Raw genomic sequence first — 21368 nt, forward strand, 5'->3', positions numbered from 1 at the left:
TGTGGTGAATCATGAAAGAAATATTTTGTGGCGAAACATGAAAAAAAATCGTTGTAACGAAATATGAAAGAAAAGCCTTTGTGATGAATTATGAAGGGATAGCCTTTGTGGCAAACCCTACAATGATAGCTTTTGTGGCAAATCCTACAATGATAACTTTTATGGTGATAATTTGAGAGATAAACCCTTATGGGGCACTCTAAAGGAACGAATTACATGGCAAATTTTGAAAATAGTGCCCTTGTGGCGTACATAGTAAGGCTTTCAATAGTGTACCCTAAAGGAACAATTCTTATGACACATTCTATATTAAATTATTTCGACTAGTTCAATATGGTTCATAAGTGTGATTAGAAAGATCAGTAAGGCACCGTGTCTCTATGGGCTATGGTAAAGTATCATACAAGACCATGGTTCAATTATGAATAATGAATTGAAGAAATATAGAGAGGTGATAGGTTTAACATAAAAAAAGTGATTTCTGATTAAGGATTCCAAATTTGATATTTGAAGGAAGTATTTTCTATATGTGTACATGACCATTCATGAGTTGTGATAAAACGATGGCTTAGAGTTATGTATGCAAGAGTAACTGTGTTTCAGTTGTATAGACCTTCTGGAAAGGAAATGGATAAAGATTTATGAAAGATCAAATTTAAGAATGTAAGTGATGTATCAAAGATGTTGATGGGTAAATAATGATTTCAGAGTAAGGCATGTTAATCTGTAGTGAATGAAGAACAAAATTTGAGAAAAACATTCGTCGGAGACAAGTTGAAGGAAAAGAACAATAAGATCATCATATAACGATTCACCAGTCATAATGAGCAATTATTGCATAGGTAAAAGACTTTTCTCTCACTAAGTTCTTATGAGGTTACATGAGTTTATACATTTGTTTCTAGTTGAATGTGAGTATACGCCAGGAGGAACGATACCAAGACTACATCAAAAGAAAGGATGTATTGAGTTATTATGCATACAGAGCAAGTTTGGTAGTGTATTCAAAGTCTAAATTGTCACTGAGAATTCCATACTTGGGGCTTCTATTATAGATTAAGATTTCAATTCGAATATCATTGTATTTTTAATTACCACATGTTGTAGTTGCATTTACTTCTTGCATATGCTTATGTATTCAAGTTAGAAATTTTGTAATTAAGTAAGTCATAATTGATTGTAATTTATATAAGCAGAACAAGTTTGTGTTTGTATTTGTTTGATAAATACCCAAGATCCAGATCCAGTTATTCGGATCGAGTTAAGGGTATTACAAAATTGGAATGAGAACTTGCTTAAATCAAAATTCTTTATTATTGAAGCTACTATTATCCAAGATATCCTTCTAAATGGCCAATATACAAGAGATAAAATTATTTGGCACTTTTCCAAGAATGATAAATGTTTCATAGGAAGTGGATATCATTACTTACTTAAAAGGGAGACTAAACATGAGCGACAAATATGTGTATGAAAGTTTATTTGGAAAACAAAAGCAGCTCATAAGATAAAGATCTTCATTTGGAGGTTCTGTAGTAACATCTTACCCACGAGAATGAAAATCAACTCTAGAATTGTGGGAGCTAATACATTGTGTGGTAGATGTAATTTTACCTATGAAGGCTCTGTTCATGCCCTTAAAGAATGTCCATTTGCCTAGAAAGCTTTAACAAGATGTGGATTTTTTTTATGCTTTAACAAAAGAGTCAATTTTCAACAGCTCGAATTGGATTGAGAAATGTGCTTTTATTCTTGGTAAAGTTGATTTTGATAAACTTACCACTTTTTAATGGTTCCTATGGATTCCAATATCAATTTTTTTCTCAATTCAATGCTTACTTTGATGAATATAAAGAAGCCTAGAAAATAATCGAGGTCTGTAACATCCCGAATTAGGGCCTAGTCAGAATAGTGGTTTCGGGACCACAAATCTGACACATTAAAATTTGTTTTTATTATATTTTTATGGTCTACAATTTCACGGGATGATTTCATGAAAATTTCGTTCGAAAATTTTGACGTTTGGGCACTCAATTTGGTCAAAAGGACTAAATTGTAAAAAGTGCAAAAGTTGAGTTCTACATGTTAAAGGTGTCTAATTGTTATGAAATTTTAAATTGGAGGCCCTTAAATGGTAATTAGACCATTGGATAATTTTTTGGACAAAAATGGACATGAAATGTTTGGAATAGAATATTTTTAAGTTAGGGGCATTTTGGTAATCTAGTAATTAAAATGAATTAAAAACAAAATTAAAGCCAATTTTTGTCCATCTTCTACCCCATGGCTGAAACTTGCATGGAGAAGACATATCTAGGGTTTTTCAAGCTTCCAAGCTCGATTGTAAGTCTGTTCTAGCCTCGTTTTTAATGATTTTTACGTTTTTGAAATCCTCGTAACAAGATCTACTCATTTCTACCCATATTTTGAGCTAGGGTTTGTGTTTAAAAATTTACCCATGGATGACATACATGTGTTTTGATGTCTAATGGTAGAAAATGAATGCTCGATGTGTAATAAACGACTTTTACTAAGTAATTTTCAGTGAAATTGTCAAAAAGGACCGTTTTGCAAAAGTTACAAAATTTGTCATCAAAGTGTGATTTAGTGGAAATTATGGGCTGCTATAGTTATGAAAATGATTCAGCTAGGCTTAAAATGCAAGGAAATTGGATAAAATCATCTTACAAGCCTTGGGGGAAAAGTAAAAATATATGAAAGTTTAGGGGTCAAAATGCAAATTTGTAAAAATATGATTTTTGGACCCATAAGAATAATGTGACTAATTAGTAAGCTAAATGTGATATTATAGATCAAAGAAAATAAGATTCGGGCATAGATTGGAAATGAATGAGATTATGGACTAAATCGAAATATATAGCCGTGCTCGCATTCGAGGTAAGTTCGTGTGTCAATAATATTGCAATGCTATGTTTGAATTGAAAATTCTATATTATTATTGCACGAATGGCATGATTTAATATATTGAAAAGTGATAAAAGAATGGTATATAAAAATTGTAAGAACAATGATATATGACTAGTAGCACATGAAATGTTGAATGGTTCAATTATTGATGGCTTGCTATATAATAGCTGAATATATTGAGAATTTGATATAACATGATGTTTTATTAAGTTGGATAACTTGTGAAAGAGTGAAAAGGAAGGTAAGTTTGTAAGTAAATAATATATCGATTCTTTTTTTATATTATTATCTTTTATTATTATATGATATGTAGCTGCCTATAGAATGATCATTTGATGTAAATTACGAATTGAAATTGACTAAGAATGAATTAGTAAAATGTTGAAAAGTGAAGAATTTCCCGATTGGGCCTTCGGAATAGAAAAGATATGAATGATCCGTTTTGAGAACACATGTGTAGTACTATGTGCAAGCTACTTTGTGTTTAAGACAGTTTTAGGTCACGTGTGTAGTACCAAGTGCAGGCTACTACGTGCTACAGATTGTTAGGTCGCATGTGTAGTACTAAGTGCAGGCTACTATGCGTACCCGATAGCTTCGATCACGTGTGTAGTACTAAGTGCAGGCTACTATGTGTTTCCGATGGTTAGGTCACGTGTGTAGTACTAAGTGCAGGCTACTACGTGTACCAGATTGTTAGGTCACATGTGTAGTACTAAGTGTAGGCTACTATGCGTACCAGAGAGCTTCAGTTACAAGGGTGTTAATATGTACGGGCCACCGGGTATCTGTTATTATTCCGATGAGTTCAACGGGAAATTTACTAAGTGAAAATACATATGAACATGACTATGTGGTGAATAAGTGAAGGTTTGTATGTGTAAACTTATGAACAATGTGCTCGATATGTGATCGAACTTTGGTAAGATTGATATGGAGTAAATGTTACAATGAAAGTTACTACAAAGAAAACATGAAAGAGTGAAATTTAGTAATAAAACAGTTTTAGACAACAGCAGTTATGTGACTTTGAAAAATCACAAAAAATGGTGGAAATCGAATTAGAAGTTGAATAAGATATTAAATAAAAGCTTATTGAGTCTATTTTCATATAAAGGAAACATTGTAAGAAAAAGAATTTCATATTATGAGATATTTGAATTCTTGTGAGATAGAGTCAGAATGAGTTTGGAATCCCCTGTTCCGAATTGGGAAAATCACTAGAATTTTTACAAAAATAATCATGGGTTATAAATTAAATGCTTAAAATCATTAATGAGTCTATTTTCAAGGGAAATAGATGGGAGCATCATCCGAGTCGCGTACTATGAGATAATTAATTTGTAGTGAAGAGAGGTTGGAACTATCAGATAGTAAAACAGGGGTAAATTTAAAGAATAAACTATACTTATTGGCTAGACCAAAAATTCTAAAAAATTTTTGGTAAGAAGATATGTGAGTCTAGTTTTTGGGAAAATTAGTGGTTCTCAATTTGGAATCCTGTAGCTCTAGATATAAATAATTTAGTGACTATGACTCTAGAAAATAGCTTAACTGGACTTTGAATAAATAGAGAGGAATTGAAAAATAACATGTTAATACATTGCTTATTATTTTTCATGCGAGCTTGTTAAGCGTACAGCTTACTCCCTCCTTTCCATTTCTTTTAGTGTTGTCAGGTCGGCTCGGTGTTGGAGATCGTCGGAGGCAGCATCACACTATCAAGCCAATACCTCTGGAGTATTGATACATATGTTAGAAATATCAAGTGAGTGGCATGTATAGGGACCTAGTTCTATGACATGTGTTATTATGATTAGGCTAAATGTATTAGCCTATATCGAGCTATTGTATATAGCCATGAGAGGTGGCTCATATTGATTATGGTTTGTAAGTCTAGCTAATCATGTTACATTTTAATGCATATGATGTGATTATATAAATATGTTTGTTTGCCATGCATGGTTGGTAATGTCATGGGTGTTGAATGCATGTTTTATGACCAATCGAGGTGGTCATGACCATGAATTAAACGTGTAATATGGTAATAAGATGATAGTGCCTTGAACATGGATGTTTGATGTATAAGTTATTAACCATATTTTAATGGTACAAGTGATTAATGAGATGACAAGGTCAAATGAATGTGTAATAATGTAGCTAGACATGTTTATCATAAGTAGGTGGAACATATGTATAATGACGAGCTAATGTTGAATGTGTCTTATAACCGGTGTTTAATCACTAAAATGATGCCATGAGTTGTGAGTTTGATGTATATATAGTTGTAAGGGTTTATGGGAAACATGAAGGCTTGGAAAATAGCCTAAGTGTTAGCCACACGGGTAGAGACACGACCATGTGCCTCAACCGTGTGGAGGACAAGGCCTAACACACGGGCGTATGGCCTGGCCATGTGGTTCAAATTGTTTTGCTGATGTCACAAATAGAGAGTTACACGGGTTGAGGACACGGGCGTGCCACAAGCCAAACAGGCGTGTGTGATCACACGGTTCAACACACACGGGTGTGTGACTCTCCAAAGCAAGAAAATTGCTAAGTTGTCCAAAGTTTAACAAAAGTTCTCGGTTTAGTCCCAAACCACCCCGATGTATGTTTTAGGCCTCGAAGGCCCGTATAAGGGACGATATACATGTATTTGAAAAGTTTTAATTTGAACAAAAATTTTATGGCCCAGTTTTGCATGCTTGTGGATGTTTAAATCCGGTAACGCCTCGAACCTTGTTCCGGCTTCGGATACGGGTAAGGGGTGTTACAAGGTCAATCAACAAAGAGCCACGAGATGTTCTTGGAAAGCTTCAAGAAGCTATATCATCAACGTGAACTTTGACACTAAATTTAACACATCTCAAAAATGCGGAGGAGTTGGGATTGTCTTTCATGACCATCAAGGCTTCATCTCAGGATGTACTACTCTCAAATTATCCTATGTTAATTGCGAAGATTTAGTTGAAGCTAAGGCTGCTTATATGGCTTTAGAAACTGATTAGGGCTATCAAATATCATCTTTGAAGATGACGGACTACACATCATCAAAGGGCTCAATAGTTCGAATAAGACTTCTCTAAGCTTAAATTGATCCTTGATGGTTGTAAAAAGCTTGTGTCTTCCTTTAATGTTTGTAAGGTTGTTACTAGAAGGGATGGAAACAAAGTTACTAATTAGTCTTGGTTCACCCATTAACATGTACTAAAACCTTGATTACCCTTTTTATGTGTTCACCAACCTATCTTGACTGATGTTGTAAATTTATAAATAATCTTCACTTTCCTAACTTTAAAAAAAAACTATCAACTTATTTATGTGACACTATTTTCTTTAAATCACATGAAAATTGATGATATGGAATTTTATTAAATTAAAAAATAAAATAGTAAATTTTAATTATATGCATATAAATTTAAATTATATTACTTTTTGGAGAAATTATTTAAATTATTTTCACATAAATTTAAACTATTTTCCCCTTTACTACAATAATAAAAATGTGTATATTTAATTTAAATTTATTCGTTTATGTTTTAGTTTAATAAACTATCCATGTAACATAATAAAAAGTAATGCTACATAAATAGCAGTAGAATGTGAAAATTGAGTCAAAATTAAGATCTCATATACATAATTACACCAAATTAAAATTAGTGTATCACATTATATATTAGATTAAAATTTATATATAAATTTAAAATTTATTCTAAATAACAAATATTATTATAAAAATATTTTTATCTTTATATTTCTTTATATAAATTTTAAATAAATACTCACCTTTGATGATGAGACTCAACCATATCATTTCAATCAAAATATATTTTACATCGATTTTTTAATGACATTATAGGTATGTCATATCTCATTTTTACATAATTTTTTATGGACATTATGGGTGTGTCATGATCTTTTTATATCATCATTATCATACATAAGGCTAGATCATAGTGGTGGTTCTCCAACATTGAGCCCAAATTCCAATTTTAGGCCTGATAATAAAAGCTAATTAATAGCCCAAAATAAAACCCAACGCCGAAAAATTAATATAATAAAAGAAGGAAAATAGCCTATGCTAGGGTTTTTTTTTTCTGTTGTTATGGAATAAAGCAAAAGGAAAATTTCCATTTTAGCAGACTATCTTCGCCGCCTCCTCTTCCTCCTATCTCATAGCAGCCATGGTACTATCTCTCGCTTTCTACTTCTTTCCTTTGCTTTTTTAGAATGTTTGCAAAATAATGTCTTTAATACGTTTGTTTTGTTGCTTCCTAGATCATTCCAGAGAAGAACCGCCGCGAGATCTCCAAGTACCTCTTTCAAGGTAACCAAATAAAAAAATAATTCCCATATCGATTTCGAATTTTGTATTTCATTTGGATATTTGGATTTAAAATCTGGGATTTTATGTTTTGTTTTCTAGAGGGTGTTTGCTATGCAAAGAAAGATTACAACTTGGCGAAGCACCCAGAAATTGATGTTCCCAATCTTCAAGTAATAAAGCTGATGCAAAGCTTCAAGTCAAAAGAATACGTGCGTGAAACTTTTGCATGGATGCATTATTACTGGTACCTTACCAATGATGGCATTGAGTTCCTTAGGACATATCTGAATCTTCCTTCTGAGATTGTTCCCGCTACTTTGAAGAAACAAGCTAAGCCCGCTGGTCGTCCCATGGGCCCTCCTGGTGACCGCCCACGGTAATAGTTTTGGAGTTCTTTGCTCTTTTATTTAATGAAAAAGTTAGGCTTTTCTTTTCCATATAGAATTTGATGAAAATTTCTCTCTTTGTAATTGTGGGTTTTGTTGGTTATGAATCAGTGGTCCTCCTCGCTTTGGTGACGGCGAGAGGAGATTTGGTGACAGAGATGGCTACCGTGGAGGTCCAAGAGGAGGAGGTGATTTTGGTGACAAGGGAGGAGCTCCGGCTGACTATCAGCCTTCATTCAGGGTAATGTTGCTTTTATAAATTTTTAACTTATTACGTATGAATAGCTGATGGTTCAAATGCATGCGAAGTGTTGGATTGTACATAATGATTTATGGTGTTTATCTTAGTTATCTGAGTTTCTTTGTCCATTTTGGAACCATTTTTTTTTTTTTTTTGCCTCTTCTGAACTCTATTCATCTCAAATTTGATCAGAAGTACGCATAGTCATGGTTAGTTGTGATTGCTTGTTGGTGGCTTAAGATTAGTTTCATTGTGATGTTAATGTTACTTTTGTGGCTGCTCTTGGAAGATTTGCGCCTGTTAGATGCTAGTTATTTCACTTTGAAGGATGAAATGTTTATATGATTGCTTGAAAACATGTGTACCCATTGATGATAGATGAGGTTATGTTTCTAATAATATAAAGGCTGATATAATTTCTTACATGTGAACTCGCAGGGCCCTGGAACAAGGCCTGCCTTTGGTCGAGGAGGTGGTGGTTATGGTGGTGCTGGACCTGCAGGTGGTGCAGGTCTTCCTTGAGACGGATGCTTTTTCATGACAGATAGTTTTGTCAGTCTAGGTGGTTGTTGAAGTTGATAGAAGTTTGTGTTATGCTTTTCAATTTAGTTATTTGATGCTTATAAAATATTGCTACTCTTCGGTTCATCCGAAAGGAATTTAGGACCAATGTTTTCTTTGCTATTTGATCATACACATTTTGTGGTGTTTGTTGCACTGTAGTACTGAAATTTTCATTCAAGCTTGTAACATTATGGAATCCTGCTCTCATCAAACATATAATTCTACATGTTTCATGAATGCTGCTGTTGAACCGCATACAATCAATTTATAACGCATTCTTTTACATGTTTCATGATTCCATTTACAGCAGCATAGATAGATTTACTCTCTAGGTGTCTTGTATCATTTACCATGAACTTGAACATCACTCCTTCTACCTCAACAGTGCTCCATCCGCCATCCTTTTTCATACCTTGTCTAAGCTGAGCCCTAACCTTGACAACATCTTCCCACTGGCCCCTGCTAGCATGAATGTTTGATAATGCTACCCTCCAAACTATGCCTTCGGGATCCTGGATAGACAGCTTCTCTGCTACTCTTTCAGCTATGCAGATATTTCCATGGAACCCACATGCACCCAATAAAGCATACCATACATCATTGCTTGGTGTAATAGGCATTTCCTTTATAAAGGCTTCCGCTTCCTCAAGTTTTCCCGACCTCCCTAACAGATCCACCATGCAAACAAAATGTTCCATACCTGGTTCCACTCCCCACTCTTTCTGCATGCGGTTGAAGATTTCGTAGCCTTCTTCAACCAGTCCTGTATGGGAGCATGCAGAAAGGATGTTGGTGAAGGTGATAGCATTAGGCTTGTACGGACTGGATGTTTTCAGCTTGGAGAAAGCCTGTAGAGCAAGCCTCCCATTTCCATTGATTCCGTATGCAGCAATTAATGTATTCCATGGACTTGGATCTTTTGCGGGCATTTCCTTGAAGATTTTCTGTGCTAAACTCAACCTGCCTGATCTTCCATACATGTTTATCAAAGCATTTTGAATGAAGATATCAGATATTAATCCAGCTTTTGTTACGTAACCATGAATAATTTGCCCTGGCATGAGTGAAGACAAGTTTGAACAAGCTTGAATGGATGCCAATGTGCTGATGAAATCTGGACGCATCTCTCCTCTACCGTTGCAGTGCATATGTTTAAATAACTCTAAGGCTTCATGGAATTCACCATTTTTTATGAGACACGTAATCAATGAATTCCAGGAAACAATGTCTCTCTCATTCATCCTTGCAAAGACTCGAATGACTGAATCGTTTTGCTCATTTTCTGCATACATGTCGATCAGGGAATTTTCTACAACACAAGAAGAAAATCTATGCTTGATTAGGTAACCAAGGAGTTCTTTCCCCAGCTTCAAATTATTGGAATGACCACAAAACTGCAGGAGAGTAGCCATTGTCGCCGGGTTAAGATATTGTTCTTCACCATAAAAACAATATCCTGAAAAAAGTTGTATTCCTTCTCTGAAGTACCCGTTAGTTAAGTACATCTCAGCCATAGAATTCAATACAAGTTCCTGTCGACACCACCCCAGTTTTGAAACCAACCCATGAACACATTGTATTATCTGCAGTCGTCCAATGAAGGAACATGCATGTATAATGCTCAAAATTGTCACCTCATTCGGCATAACGCCGTCTTCTTGCATCCTGAAGAATGCTAGAAGCGCTTCTTGCATGAATCCATGTAGCACAGAACCTGAAATAACACTAGTCCAAGAAACAACATCCCTGGAACTAAATCTCTCAAGGAGCTTAATCGCATCTTCTAGAATACCAGATTTTGCATACGCACTAATCAAAGAGTTCTGCAGAAAGTTATCTTCGAGAAGTCCACTCTTGACTATGTAACCGTGTAAAATACAGATGAAACTAGGATTGAAATGTTGTGCAACAGCTTGTAAAGCAGCTGCTAGCGTGAATTCGTTGGGGTACTCATTCTCCAGCATCTGAACAAAAGTGGAAACCCCTTCGTCAGGCAACCCGTTGTAGCAGTAACCTGAAATCATCGATGTCCATGATGCCACGGTTCTCTCAGGCATATTATCAAACAGATTTTTGGCTTCTTCAATACATCCACATTTCGTGTACATATCCAGAAGAGAGTTGTTAACAAAGACACTTGTTTGCAACCTAGACTTCAGTACTACGGCGTGAATGCAAGAACCCAATTCTAAATTCCTGGAACCAGTGCATGATCCTAATAATTGGACTATTGAAACAGAATCAAGAGCTAAAAGCTGATACGACAAGTTACGGCTTGATAATGAATTTCGCAATCGATAAGGGCTGTTATCCTGAGTTTTCTTTCCTTGTCTAGGAAATTGGAGAATAGGCAAACTCTGCACAGTGATCATCTGAAACAGCCAAGAATTTTACAACCAATGACCAGAGAAAGATTCTTATTTCAGTTTATACCTGATAATTAGACTATCCCGCCCGAAATTTAAAATTTATACCACTCCAAAATCAAAATTTAAGCAAAAACATTAAATTTAAAAAATAAATTTAAACAAAAATATTAAATTTATTTAAAACATCAATCCAAGATAGACTTAAACATTTAAAACTTGAGTCTAATTTAATTTGATCCTTTTTTAAATTTATAATATAATATAATATATTATTTTTATATATTATGTTATTTAAAACACATAAAAAATCATGTTAAGATAATATATAAAGATTTTTGATAAATAAAAAAATTAAAATTTTAAATATTAAAATATAATCATATAAATATTTTGTAAAAAATAAAAAAATTATATAGACAGCATAAAATAAATTTAGTTTAATTTTTACAAATATAAATAAATTTAGATAAAATTTTAAATTCATGTTTTAATTCGGATCAAATTTAAATAAAAATAAAATATGAGTATACTTAATCCCGGAACCGAACCATCAGCCAAGCAAGAATCGAGAGGCCTAATGTTACTTGTCTAATGGTAAGAAAAAAAAGGAAGCCAAACATAACTTCGTATTGTAAACTGAGATGTTGCATTTACATACCCACCAATACAAAACTAGGTAGTAACATTACCAATACAAACCGCCCACAATGACCACCGATAAACTTACACTCGAAACATAAAACTATTGGACACGCATATTTACCGACTATATTTTTTTTGGGGGGGTGTTCCATGTACTATATATGTCATTTAACTACTCAATCGACCTCTTCCATCTTGCTTTCCTCGTTGGTCTCTTCCTCCAAAGATGGCATGTCAACGTCGTCAACAGCAATTTCATCCTCATCAATGCTCAAACCCAACTTCAACATTCTGTGAATTCTTCCTGCAAATGTGTTGGGATCATCCAGGCTGAATCCAGAAGTCAAAAGAGCAGTCTCGTATAGTAAAAGTACCAAGTCCTTGACTGATTTGTCATTTTTGTCAACTTCTGCTCTCTTCCTTAGCTCCTCCATTATGCCATTGTCTGGGTTGATTTCCATTGTTTTCTTGCTCGACACGTAAGCGCTCATGCTGTTATCTCTCAGAGCCTGGGCTTTCATGATCCTCTCCATATTGGCCGTCCATCCGTATTCTCCGGTGACCAAGCAGCAGGGAGAGTCGACGATTCTATCAGACACAACCACCTTCTCAACCTTGTCTCCTAGAATCTCTTTAATCGTCTTACAAAGGTTCTCAAACGACTTCTTCTCTCTTCTCTTTTCTTCTTCTCATCTTCCGACTCCTCATCGAGCTTTAGCCCTTCTTTAGTTGCGGAGACCAGTTTCTTTCCATCGTACTCCTTCAATTGCCCTACAGCATACTCGTCAATAGCATCGACCATGAACAGCACTTCGTACCCTTTTTTCTTGAGTCTCTCAAGGAAAGGTGAGTTCTCAACTGCTTTCTTGCTTTCACCAGTAATGTAGTAGATATCTTTTTTACCTTCCTTCATCCTAGTAACGTAGTCCTTTAAGCTGGTCATCTTGTCACCACTCTTCGTAGAATAGTACCTTAGCAAGTTGTTGGGTTTTTGACACACTTTAATCGGGTAAAGTAAGAATTTCAAACAGAGCACCGGCAGTAACGTATTATACCTGGATAAAATATGAAGGAAAAATGCTTGGAGTTCAAGCTTTTAACTATTGTCAAGAATGAAGAACAGAACTTAGAAGTTTTTAGAAGGCAAAGAAAGATGGAGCATATGGAAGAAAATCTGATAATTTTCATTCATTGAAACATTGGCTTAAAGCCATTACATATACCAGTCATTTGGCTGGTCAAAAGATTAACAAATCCTTTACCTAAACACTACCTAACTCCACTAATTACATAGGGACTAGGTGATTTTGCTTGCAAACATAAACAAAGCTGGTGATCAGCTCTATCACCATCAAATTACATCAAACATAAACTAAACTAAGTTCAAAATGAACCAGATTACAAAAGCATAGTTAAACGGTAACAAAATGTAACTGAGACGGAAAAGAAGCATCAACCCCTTCAGTTGCATGTATTTTACCCGGGTAACTTGTGTGTATGAATTCTTGCACATACTTTACCCCGATAACATAAGTGCATTAATTTTCACGTGCTTGAATCTGCATGGGCTGAATGGGAACTAACTTCAACACTCCTCCTTAGTTTCCATGCTTGTAACACCTAGCTGCTTTCTCAGTTTTATAAACCTTGACACACCAAGGGCCTTTGTGAAGATATCAGCAATTTGTTCCTCTGAATTGCAATGAATCAGCTCCACCTCTCGAGCTTGTTCCATCTCCCTTATCACATGTAACTTGATGCTGAAGTGCTTCGTTCTGCCATGGAAAACAGGATTCTTTGCAATTGCAACAGCAGACTTGTTGTCACAAAAGATCTCTGTTGCCTCCCTTTGATATAGGTTAAGATCAGCTAGAATTTTTCTTAGCCAAATGGCTTGGTTCACAGCATTTGTAGCTGCAGCATATTCAGCTTCTGCTGTTGGTTGAGCCACCATCGATTGTTTCCTTGAGCTCCAACAAAACATGGTTGAGCCAAGGGTAAAAGCATATCCAGAGGTGCTTTTCATATCATCACTTGAACCAGCCCAGTCACTATCAGTATAGCCTTTCAACTTCAAGGTTTCAGCTTTGTTGAATAACACACCATAGTCAAGAGTGCCTTTGATGTACCTTAGCACTGTCTTTGCTGCTTGAAAGTGCTGGACATTACAGCAATGCATAAACCTTGATAACATACTTACAGCAAACAAGATATCTAGCCTAGTTGCTGTCAAATATAACAAGCAGCCAACTAGGCTCCTATAAGTAGACTCATTGACTGGTTCATGATCTCCTTGGCTTGACAGCTTCATTCCAACAGCAATAGGAGTGCTTGTTGGCTTACAATTCTCCATCGAGAACTTGGACAAAACCTTCAAGGCAAATGTTCTCTGTCCCAAGAAGATTTTTCCTTCTATTTGGCGCACCTCCATTCCCAAAAAGTATTTCATTAGCCCCAAGTCAGACATTTCAAACATGTTCATCATTTTGGCTTTGAATTCAACCAATATATTTTGATCTCCTCCAGTCACCAAAAGGTCATCGACATAGAGGGATACAATAAGCTGTATTTCAGCTTTATTCTTCTTGACATATAGTGTTGGCTCATTAACACTTCTGTTAAATCCCAAACTGACCAAGTAGCTGTCAATTCGAGCATACCAGGCTCTGGGAGCCTGTTTCAGGCCATATAATGCCTTCTTAAGCCTGTACACCATTTGTTCTTTGCCAGACACAACAAATCCTTGTGGCTGATCAATGTAGATCTCTTCTTCAAGGAAGCCATTAAGAAATGCAGACTTCACATCAAGCTGGTAGATTTTCCACTGCATCTAAGCTGCCAAGGCAATCAGCAATCTAATGGTGTCTAGCCTGGCCACTGGTGCAAATGTTTCCAGGTAGTCCAGACCATATTTCTGGCTGAATCCTTTGACTACAAGCCTGGCCTTCAGTTTGTTCAAGCTCCCATCAGCATTTTGCTTGGCTCGATAGACCCACTTTACTCCAATAACCTTCCTCTTGGCTGGTCTAGGAACCCATTCCCATGTCTGGTTCTTCTCAATCATGGCAATTTCATCAACCATCGCCTGTTTCTAGCCTTCATCAGCTTCAGCTTCTTCAAAACTGCATGGCTCCACTATGGCAACTTGAGCCCTTTCATAAATTTCAGCCAAAGGTCTAGTGCCTCTGACTGGCATGTCATCAATGTCCATATCAGGACTATTTTCTTCAGACTTTGTTTGATCAACCACAAGTTCTTCAGAGACAGCTTCAGGTTCATTCTTGTCCCAATTCCAACAAGCATTCTCATCAAACACTACATCTCTGCTCACTTGGATTTTGTTGGTTAAAGGATCCAAGATCCTATAATCTTTTTTTACCATACTATACCTGGTTAAAATACCAGGAACAGCCCTTTTGGACAACTTGTCCCTCTTAACAGTTGGTACTTGGCTGTAACATAGGCAACCAAAGACTTTCATATGAGCCAATGATGGCTTGAACCCGAACCAGGCTTCAAAAGGTGTCTTGTGAGCAAGTGCTTTGGTTGGAAGCCTATTCTGAATGTAGACAGCAGTGTTGACAGCTTCAGCCCACATGGTCTTGGGCAAATTCTTCTCAAACAATAAACATCTGGCCATATCCATCAATCTCCTGTTTTTCCTTTCACTAACCCCATTTTGTTGGGGTGTGTAGACATTTGTTAGCTGGTGTTTGATGCCAGCGTCTTTGCACAAAGCTTGGAACTGAGCTGAAGTGTATTCAGTTCCATTATCTGACCTAATGGTCTTTATCTTGCAGCCTACTTCTGTTTCTACTGCAGCTTTGAACTTCATAAACACTTGAGCAACCTCAGACTTATGCTTCAAAAAATAAACCGAGCAGTATCTGGTAAAATCATCAATGAAGAGAATAAAGTACTTGTTGCCACTAAGTGACTCAGTTCTCATGGGGCCACAAACATCAGTGTGCACTAGTTCCAGCTTGCTTGATGCTCTCCAGATGGTGTTTGCAGGAAATGGAAGCCTAGCTTGCTTTCCCATGTGACAGACTTCACAAACATCTTCATTCTGAACTGTCTTGGTGAAGTTTTCAACCATTTCCTTACTGACCATCCGAGCCATAGACTTAAAGTTAGCATGCCCAAGCCTTTGGTGCCAAAGCTTGGAGTCTTCAGAAGAAACAGCATAGGCATTATCAAAGCCTTTATTCCAGTCCACAACAAAGCTCTTTTCTGTCATGGCTATTGACATGAGCATGGATCCACTTGGATCACTAATCTGACATTCATTTCCTTTGAACACCACTGTATAGCCTTTTTCAACTAACTGAGCTATACTTAACAGGTTTCTGTCAATTTCAGGAACTAACAAAACATTTGAAATGATTTTGTTACCTGTTGGAGTGTGAATAACCACATCTCCCTTTCCTTCTGCCTTGATAAAGTGGCCATTGCCAACTTTAACTTGTGTTTTACAGCTTCTGTCTAAGGACTTGAAAATAGTTGCATCTAGTGACATATGGTTGGTGCAGCCATTGTCAAGAAGCCAACCATTTGAGTCTTTCTTCTGAGCAGCTGAGCAGGAGACTGCAAAGACCTGCTCCTCATTATCACTGCCTTCTTCAGCTACCCGAGCTTCAGCCTTGTGTTGTTGGTTTTGTCCAGGTCTGCCTTTTTCTTTGCAGACCCTTTCAACATGGCCTTTCTTTTTGCAGTGTTGACACACAGCATCTGGTCTGAACCAACATCTGGCCTCTGGATGACCAGGTCTTTTGCAAAATCTACAGAGTCGATCTCCTCCTCTTGCAGCATCAGGCTTAGGCCTATTTTTCCAGTTCTTCTTGCCCTTATAGGCAGTGGTACTTGAGGTTGCTTTAGCTTTGGCTTGAAAAGCTCCCTTCTGGTGCTCCTCCATTCTACTGGCTCTCCTTTGTTCCTGAACATAAAGAGCATTAATGAGCTCTGTTAGAGAGATGGTTGCCAAGTCTCTCGAATCCTCTAAGGATGAGATCTTTGCCTCATATCTTTCAGGCAATGTTGAGAGCACCTTCTCCACAATTCTTGCCTCATTGAACTGTTCTCCTAGCAATCTTATGCTGTTGACCACAGCCATTATCCTGTCTGAGTACTGCTTCACTGTCTCTTCTTCCTTCATCTTGAGATTTTCAAAATCTCTTCTCAAGTTTAGTAACTGCTGCTGCCTAGTTCTTTCAGTGCCTTGGAACTCCTCCTTGAGCTTGTCCCAGGCCTGCTTGGGAGTCTCACAAGCCATGATTCTAGTGAAGATAACATCAGAAACACAGTTCTGAATGCATGACATGGCCTTGTGCCTTTTGGTCCTCTCATCTGCATGTTGTCTGATTTGAGCCACTGTTGGGTTGGCTCTGAGTGGAGCTGGCTCAGCATCTGTATTGACAACTTCCCACAGATCGAAGGCCTGCAGGTAAGTCCTCATCTTAACCTGCCATATGTGGAACCCTTCACCATTAAAGACTGGTGGTGCAGCAGGAGAAAAGCCTGATGAAGCCATTTAATTTTCAACAACAGGTCCTCTAAGATGAAAGCTCTTGATACCAATTGTTGGGTTTTTGACACACTTTAACCGAGTAAAGTAAGAATTTCAAACAGAGCACCGGCAGCAACGTATTATACCCGGATAAAATATGAAGGAAAAATGCTTGAAGTTCAAGCTTTTAGCTACTGTCAAGAATGAAGAACAGAACTTAGAAGTTTTTAGAAGGCAAAGAAAGATGGAGCATATGGAAGAAAATCTGATAATTTTCATTCATTGAAACATTGGCTTAAAGCCATTACATATACCAGTCATTTGGCTGGTCAAAAGATTAACAAATCCTTTACCTAAACACTACCTAACTCCACTAATTACATAGGGACTAGGTGATTTTGCTTGCAAACATAAACAAAGCTGGTGATCAGCTCTATCACCATCAAATTACATCAAACATAAACTAAACTAAGTTCAAAATGAACTAGATTACAAAAGCATAGTTAAACGGTAACAAAATGTAACTGAGACGGAAAAGAAGCATCAACCCCTTCAGTTGCATGTATTTTACCCGGGTAACTTGTGTGTATGAATTCTTGCACATACTTTACCCCGATAACATAAGTGCATTAATTTTCACGTGCTTGAATCTGCATGGGCTGAATGGGAACTAACTTCAACACAAGTCAGCAAGCTTGGCCCTGTTTTGGCTATCTTCATGAATACCCAGCTTGATGTTCTTGGAGAAAGCATCGTAGAACTTCTTGTAGTCATCTTTGTTTTCAGCAATCTCAAAGAACATTTCAATGCATTTCTTCACTAGATTCTTTCGAATCACTTTAAGAATCTTGTTCTGCTACAGCATTTCACGAGAGATATTCAAAGGAAGATCATCAGAATCCACAACGCCTTTGACAAAAGACAGATATTCAGGAATGAGTTCTTCACAGTTGTCCATGATAAACACCCTCTTAACGTAGAGCTTAATATTGTTCAACTTCTTCCTTGTGTCATAAAGATCAAACGGGGCTCTCCTGGGTACAAAGAGGATAGCCTTAAACTCTAGCTGTCCCTCGACAAAAAAGTGCTTCATGGCAAGGTGGTCCTCCCAATCGTTTGTGATACTTTTATAGAACGAGGCATATTCCTCCTTTGTAATCTCCTTCGGCTTTCTCAACCAAATTGGTTTCTGTTTGTTAATAAGTTGCCACTCATGGCTTACCTCCTTAACCTTCTTTTTTTTGACTTCTTTTCTTTGTCCTCGTCTACCTCCTCCACGTCCCCTTCCCCTTCCTCTTCCTTATTCGTCTCCTCATCTTCATCATCACTGACCTCCTTCTCAGTTGTCTTCTCAGTCCATAGGTAAATTAGATAGCTGATAAACTCCGAATGCTTCTTCACAAGATCCTTTATCCTCCTCTCCTCCAAGTACTCCAACTAGAATATATAAACAAAAATAAGACATCAATAACAAGAGTCATATGCAAAGAATTATTAAATGCACCACCAAATTAGCAACAAATTATAACTCACCTGATCTTCTTTAAGGAAGAGGGTAATCTTAGTGCCTCTGCCGAGAGGTTCACCACCCAAATCCCGGGTGACAATAAAAGACCCACCAGCCTGAGACTCCCAAATATATTGCTCATCATCATTGTGCTTTGTTGTGACAATCACCTTCTCTGCTACCAGGTAAGCCGAGTAAAACCCTACCCCAAACTGACCAATCATGCTGACATCAGCTCCCGCCTGCAATGCCTCCATGAACTCCTTTGTTTCAGACCTTGCAATTGTCCCCAAATTATTCACCAGATCTGAACAAAAATACCAAGTTACAATCCCAAATTCGAATAGGTGAAAAATAAATTATACTTTCTAATTGAAAAGATTGTTAACTAATTAAGTACGTACCCGCTTTGGTCATGCCAACACCACTATCGACAATAGAGAGAGTTTTATTTGCTTTATCAGGGATGATTCTGATAAAGAGCTCCGGCTGAGCATCAAGCTTGCTCTTGTCTGTTAAGCCCTCAAATCTGATCTTATCCAATGCCTATGAGAAACCAAAACCAAAAGCATTTCATACTCTAAATCAAACATATCAATCCTTCTCTAACCGGAAAAAGCAAACAAGAGAAAATAACAAATAGTTCTTTCTTGCTAGCCAAAAAAGACAGAAAAAAGAAGAAAGCTTTTGTTTAACATCTACAAATAACCATGATACAAATTAGTTCCAAATATTGCCATTTTCTCCATATCCAGATTTGAAGTAAAGAAAATAACCAAACAAGAAATGGTAATACGTAAGAACCAATTTAACTAAAAGCTACGATAAAAACAAGCAAATCCAAAGAAAACATTATGTTCCTCTGTTTTATTCTCTCAGAGCAAAGAAGCAGAAACAGGAAAGTAGAAACAATTAGGAGACATTAAGGACATGGACTTACATCAGAAGCATTGCTGATGAGCTCACGAAGGAAGATCTCTTTGTTACTGTAGAAAGTGTTGATGATCAAGCTCAAGAGCTGGTTGATCTCCGCCTGGAATGCGAACGTCTCCGACTCTGATCCCATATGCACGTCCGCCATCACTTTCAGATCAAACGATCGGGAAATTAAGAAGAATAAATGGAGAGAACGATTTAAGATGACACTGGGAAAATTCTTTCTGAATTTCGCTTTGGATTTTATCTTGAAAGAAAGAGCAGTAAGAGACGAAATATATATGATAGAGAGAGAGGGTAACGGGAAGGTCTTGGAATTTGGTTTTGCGCGGGTTCTAGACTTTTCTTTTTGATTTTGTTATACTTGTCTTTTCCCATTTTGTCCTTAAACCGCCCTTCTCCTCCAAAATCTTCGTTCCAGGATTTGGTTCGGATGGTAAATTGACGTCGACGCCGTTTTACATAACTGAGATAAGGCCCAATCATAGCGTTTTTAGCATCCATATATGTACGTATATATATCTGATCTTTGGGTTTAGTAACTTACTGGGCTTTCGAGAAAATCACTGGGTTTTTCATGATCGATCATTTTGATTCCGGATGAAATTTTTTCTAAGTTTTTGCTAATCTAATTCGTTTTTCTTATTTTAATAATGAAATATTATTAAATCCAATATTTCATCATTTTATACATCCTGTGATAAGCAGAATAAATCACCGTAATATCCAAATTAAAAGATGCTTTATTACGTTTTTTTATTTAAATGAATATATGCTTTAATTATTGTTATTTTTAATGAAATATTTTAATTTTAAATAATTAATATAAGTAATTAATTATCAAAATATGAGTAAAATACAACAGGTATTCTAAAATTTGCATTTCTATACTTCAAAAAATAAACATTTTGTAATTGATTAAGTCTTAACTCAATTGGTATTGACATTATTGTCATTGTAAGAGAACGTGAGTTTTAACGTGATGAAACACTTTTATCCTCTTATTTAAACTTTGAGGGTTTATCATAAACATCGAGAAATATTTTTACTTTGATAGAATTATATTTAAAGTAATTTTTAATATGTTATTTTAATTAATATTTTTATTATTATCATCCATATTTATTGAAAAAATGTGAAAGTGAAAATAGACATCTTTAAATTGAAATAGAGTAAATGACTTGATGGAATAATAGTAAAAAAAAAAATTGAGATTCAAATTTTATATTTTAAAATTTATGGAATTAGACTTATTTTATCTTTTATGTTAAATATATTTAATAATTTTATATTTTATATTTTTTAACAATATATAACATAATAATAATATATTTTTGAAAATTTTAAATTTATAAGATCAAAATTTTAGCAATGATTTCAACTCTTATAGTTTTTGCTAAAAAATAATTATTATATTATATTAAAATAAAATTATATTTTTTGGTAAAAAAAAAAACCTTATCTAAACTAATTTCCTAACACTAACATGAAACTACCCTACCATTCCACTATTTCCTAAGGAATATCTATAAACAAAATTGTGTTCTCTATTTTGATCCCAGCCATGTGCCTTGCTGAATTGTTTCGCCTAACATACGGATATCTTAATAGTTTCTAAAAAGTTCCAAGATAGACCTTGGAAAACAAAATGGTTTCTGTTCTTCCATATGCGCCATGCCAAGAAACCAAAAAGAGTAGGCCAAGGAACTCCATTCCTCATTATCCACATTGAGTTCGCCAAGTTTACCCTAACTCAATTTGAAAGGTTGCTTGAGAAAAACTAGGGTTGGTATTCTTCCTGCACAAAGTACTTCCAAACATCTTTAGCAATCGGGCAATCCCTAAGGACATGCAAAATGTCTTTTGTCTCATGTTGGTAGACTAAGCATGATATATTTTGTCCAAAACCCCTATGTACACATTCCAGATTAGAAAGCAATCGTTGTTTACAAACAAGCC

General features: G+C 36.0%; 2 protein-coding genes and 1 pseudogene across 2 annotated transcripts; 1 reads left to right on the forward strand and 2 right to left on the reverse strand.

Moving 5' to 3' along the window:
* Positions 1 to 6971: 6971 nt before the first annotated feature.
* Positions 6972 to 8686, forward strand: LOC121204605 (40S ribosomal protein S10-1). Its single transcript, XM_041074750.1, has 5 exons — positions 6972 to 7118; positions 7210 to 7258; positions 7358 to 7634; positions 7756 to 7885; positions 8324 to 8686. Exons 1-5 carry the CDS (start codon positions 7116 to 7118, stop codon positions 8405 to 8407), a joined length of 543 nt encoding a protein of 180 aa, XP_040930684.1. The 5' UTR covers positions 6972 to 7115; the 3' UTR covers positions 8408 to 8686.
* A 23-nt stretch (positions 8687 to 8709) lies between these two features.
* LOC107947784 (pentatricopeptide repeat-containing protein DOT4, chloroplastic) lies at positions 8710 to 10821 on the reverse strand. Its single transcript, XM_016882309.2, has one exon. It carries the CDS (start codon positions 10819 to 10821, stop codon positions 8710 to 8712), a length of 2112 nt encoding a protein of 703 aa, XP_016737798.1.
* An 804-nt stretch (positions 10822 to 11625) lies between these two features.
* LOC107947800 (heat shock protein 83-like) lies at positions 11626 to 19637 on the reverse strand (annotated as a pseudogene).
* Between the last annotated feature and the right edge of the window lie 1731 nt (positions 19638 to 21368).

This window comes from Gossypium hirsutum, chromosome A08, assembly GCF_007990345.1.
Source record: "Gossypium hirsutum isolate 1008001.06 chromosome A08, Gossypium_hirsutum_v2.1, whole genome shotgun sequence".
Classification (NCBI taxonomy): Eukaryota; Viridiplantae; Streptophyta; class Magnoliopsida; order Malvales; family Malvaceae; genus Gossypium; species Gossypium hirsutum.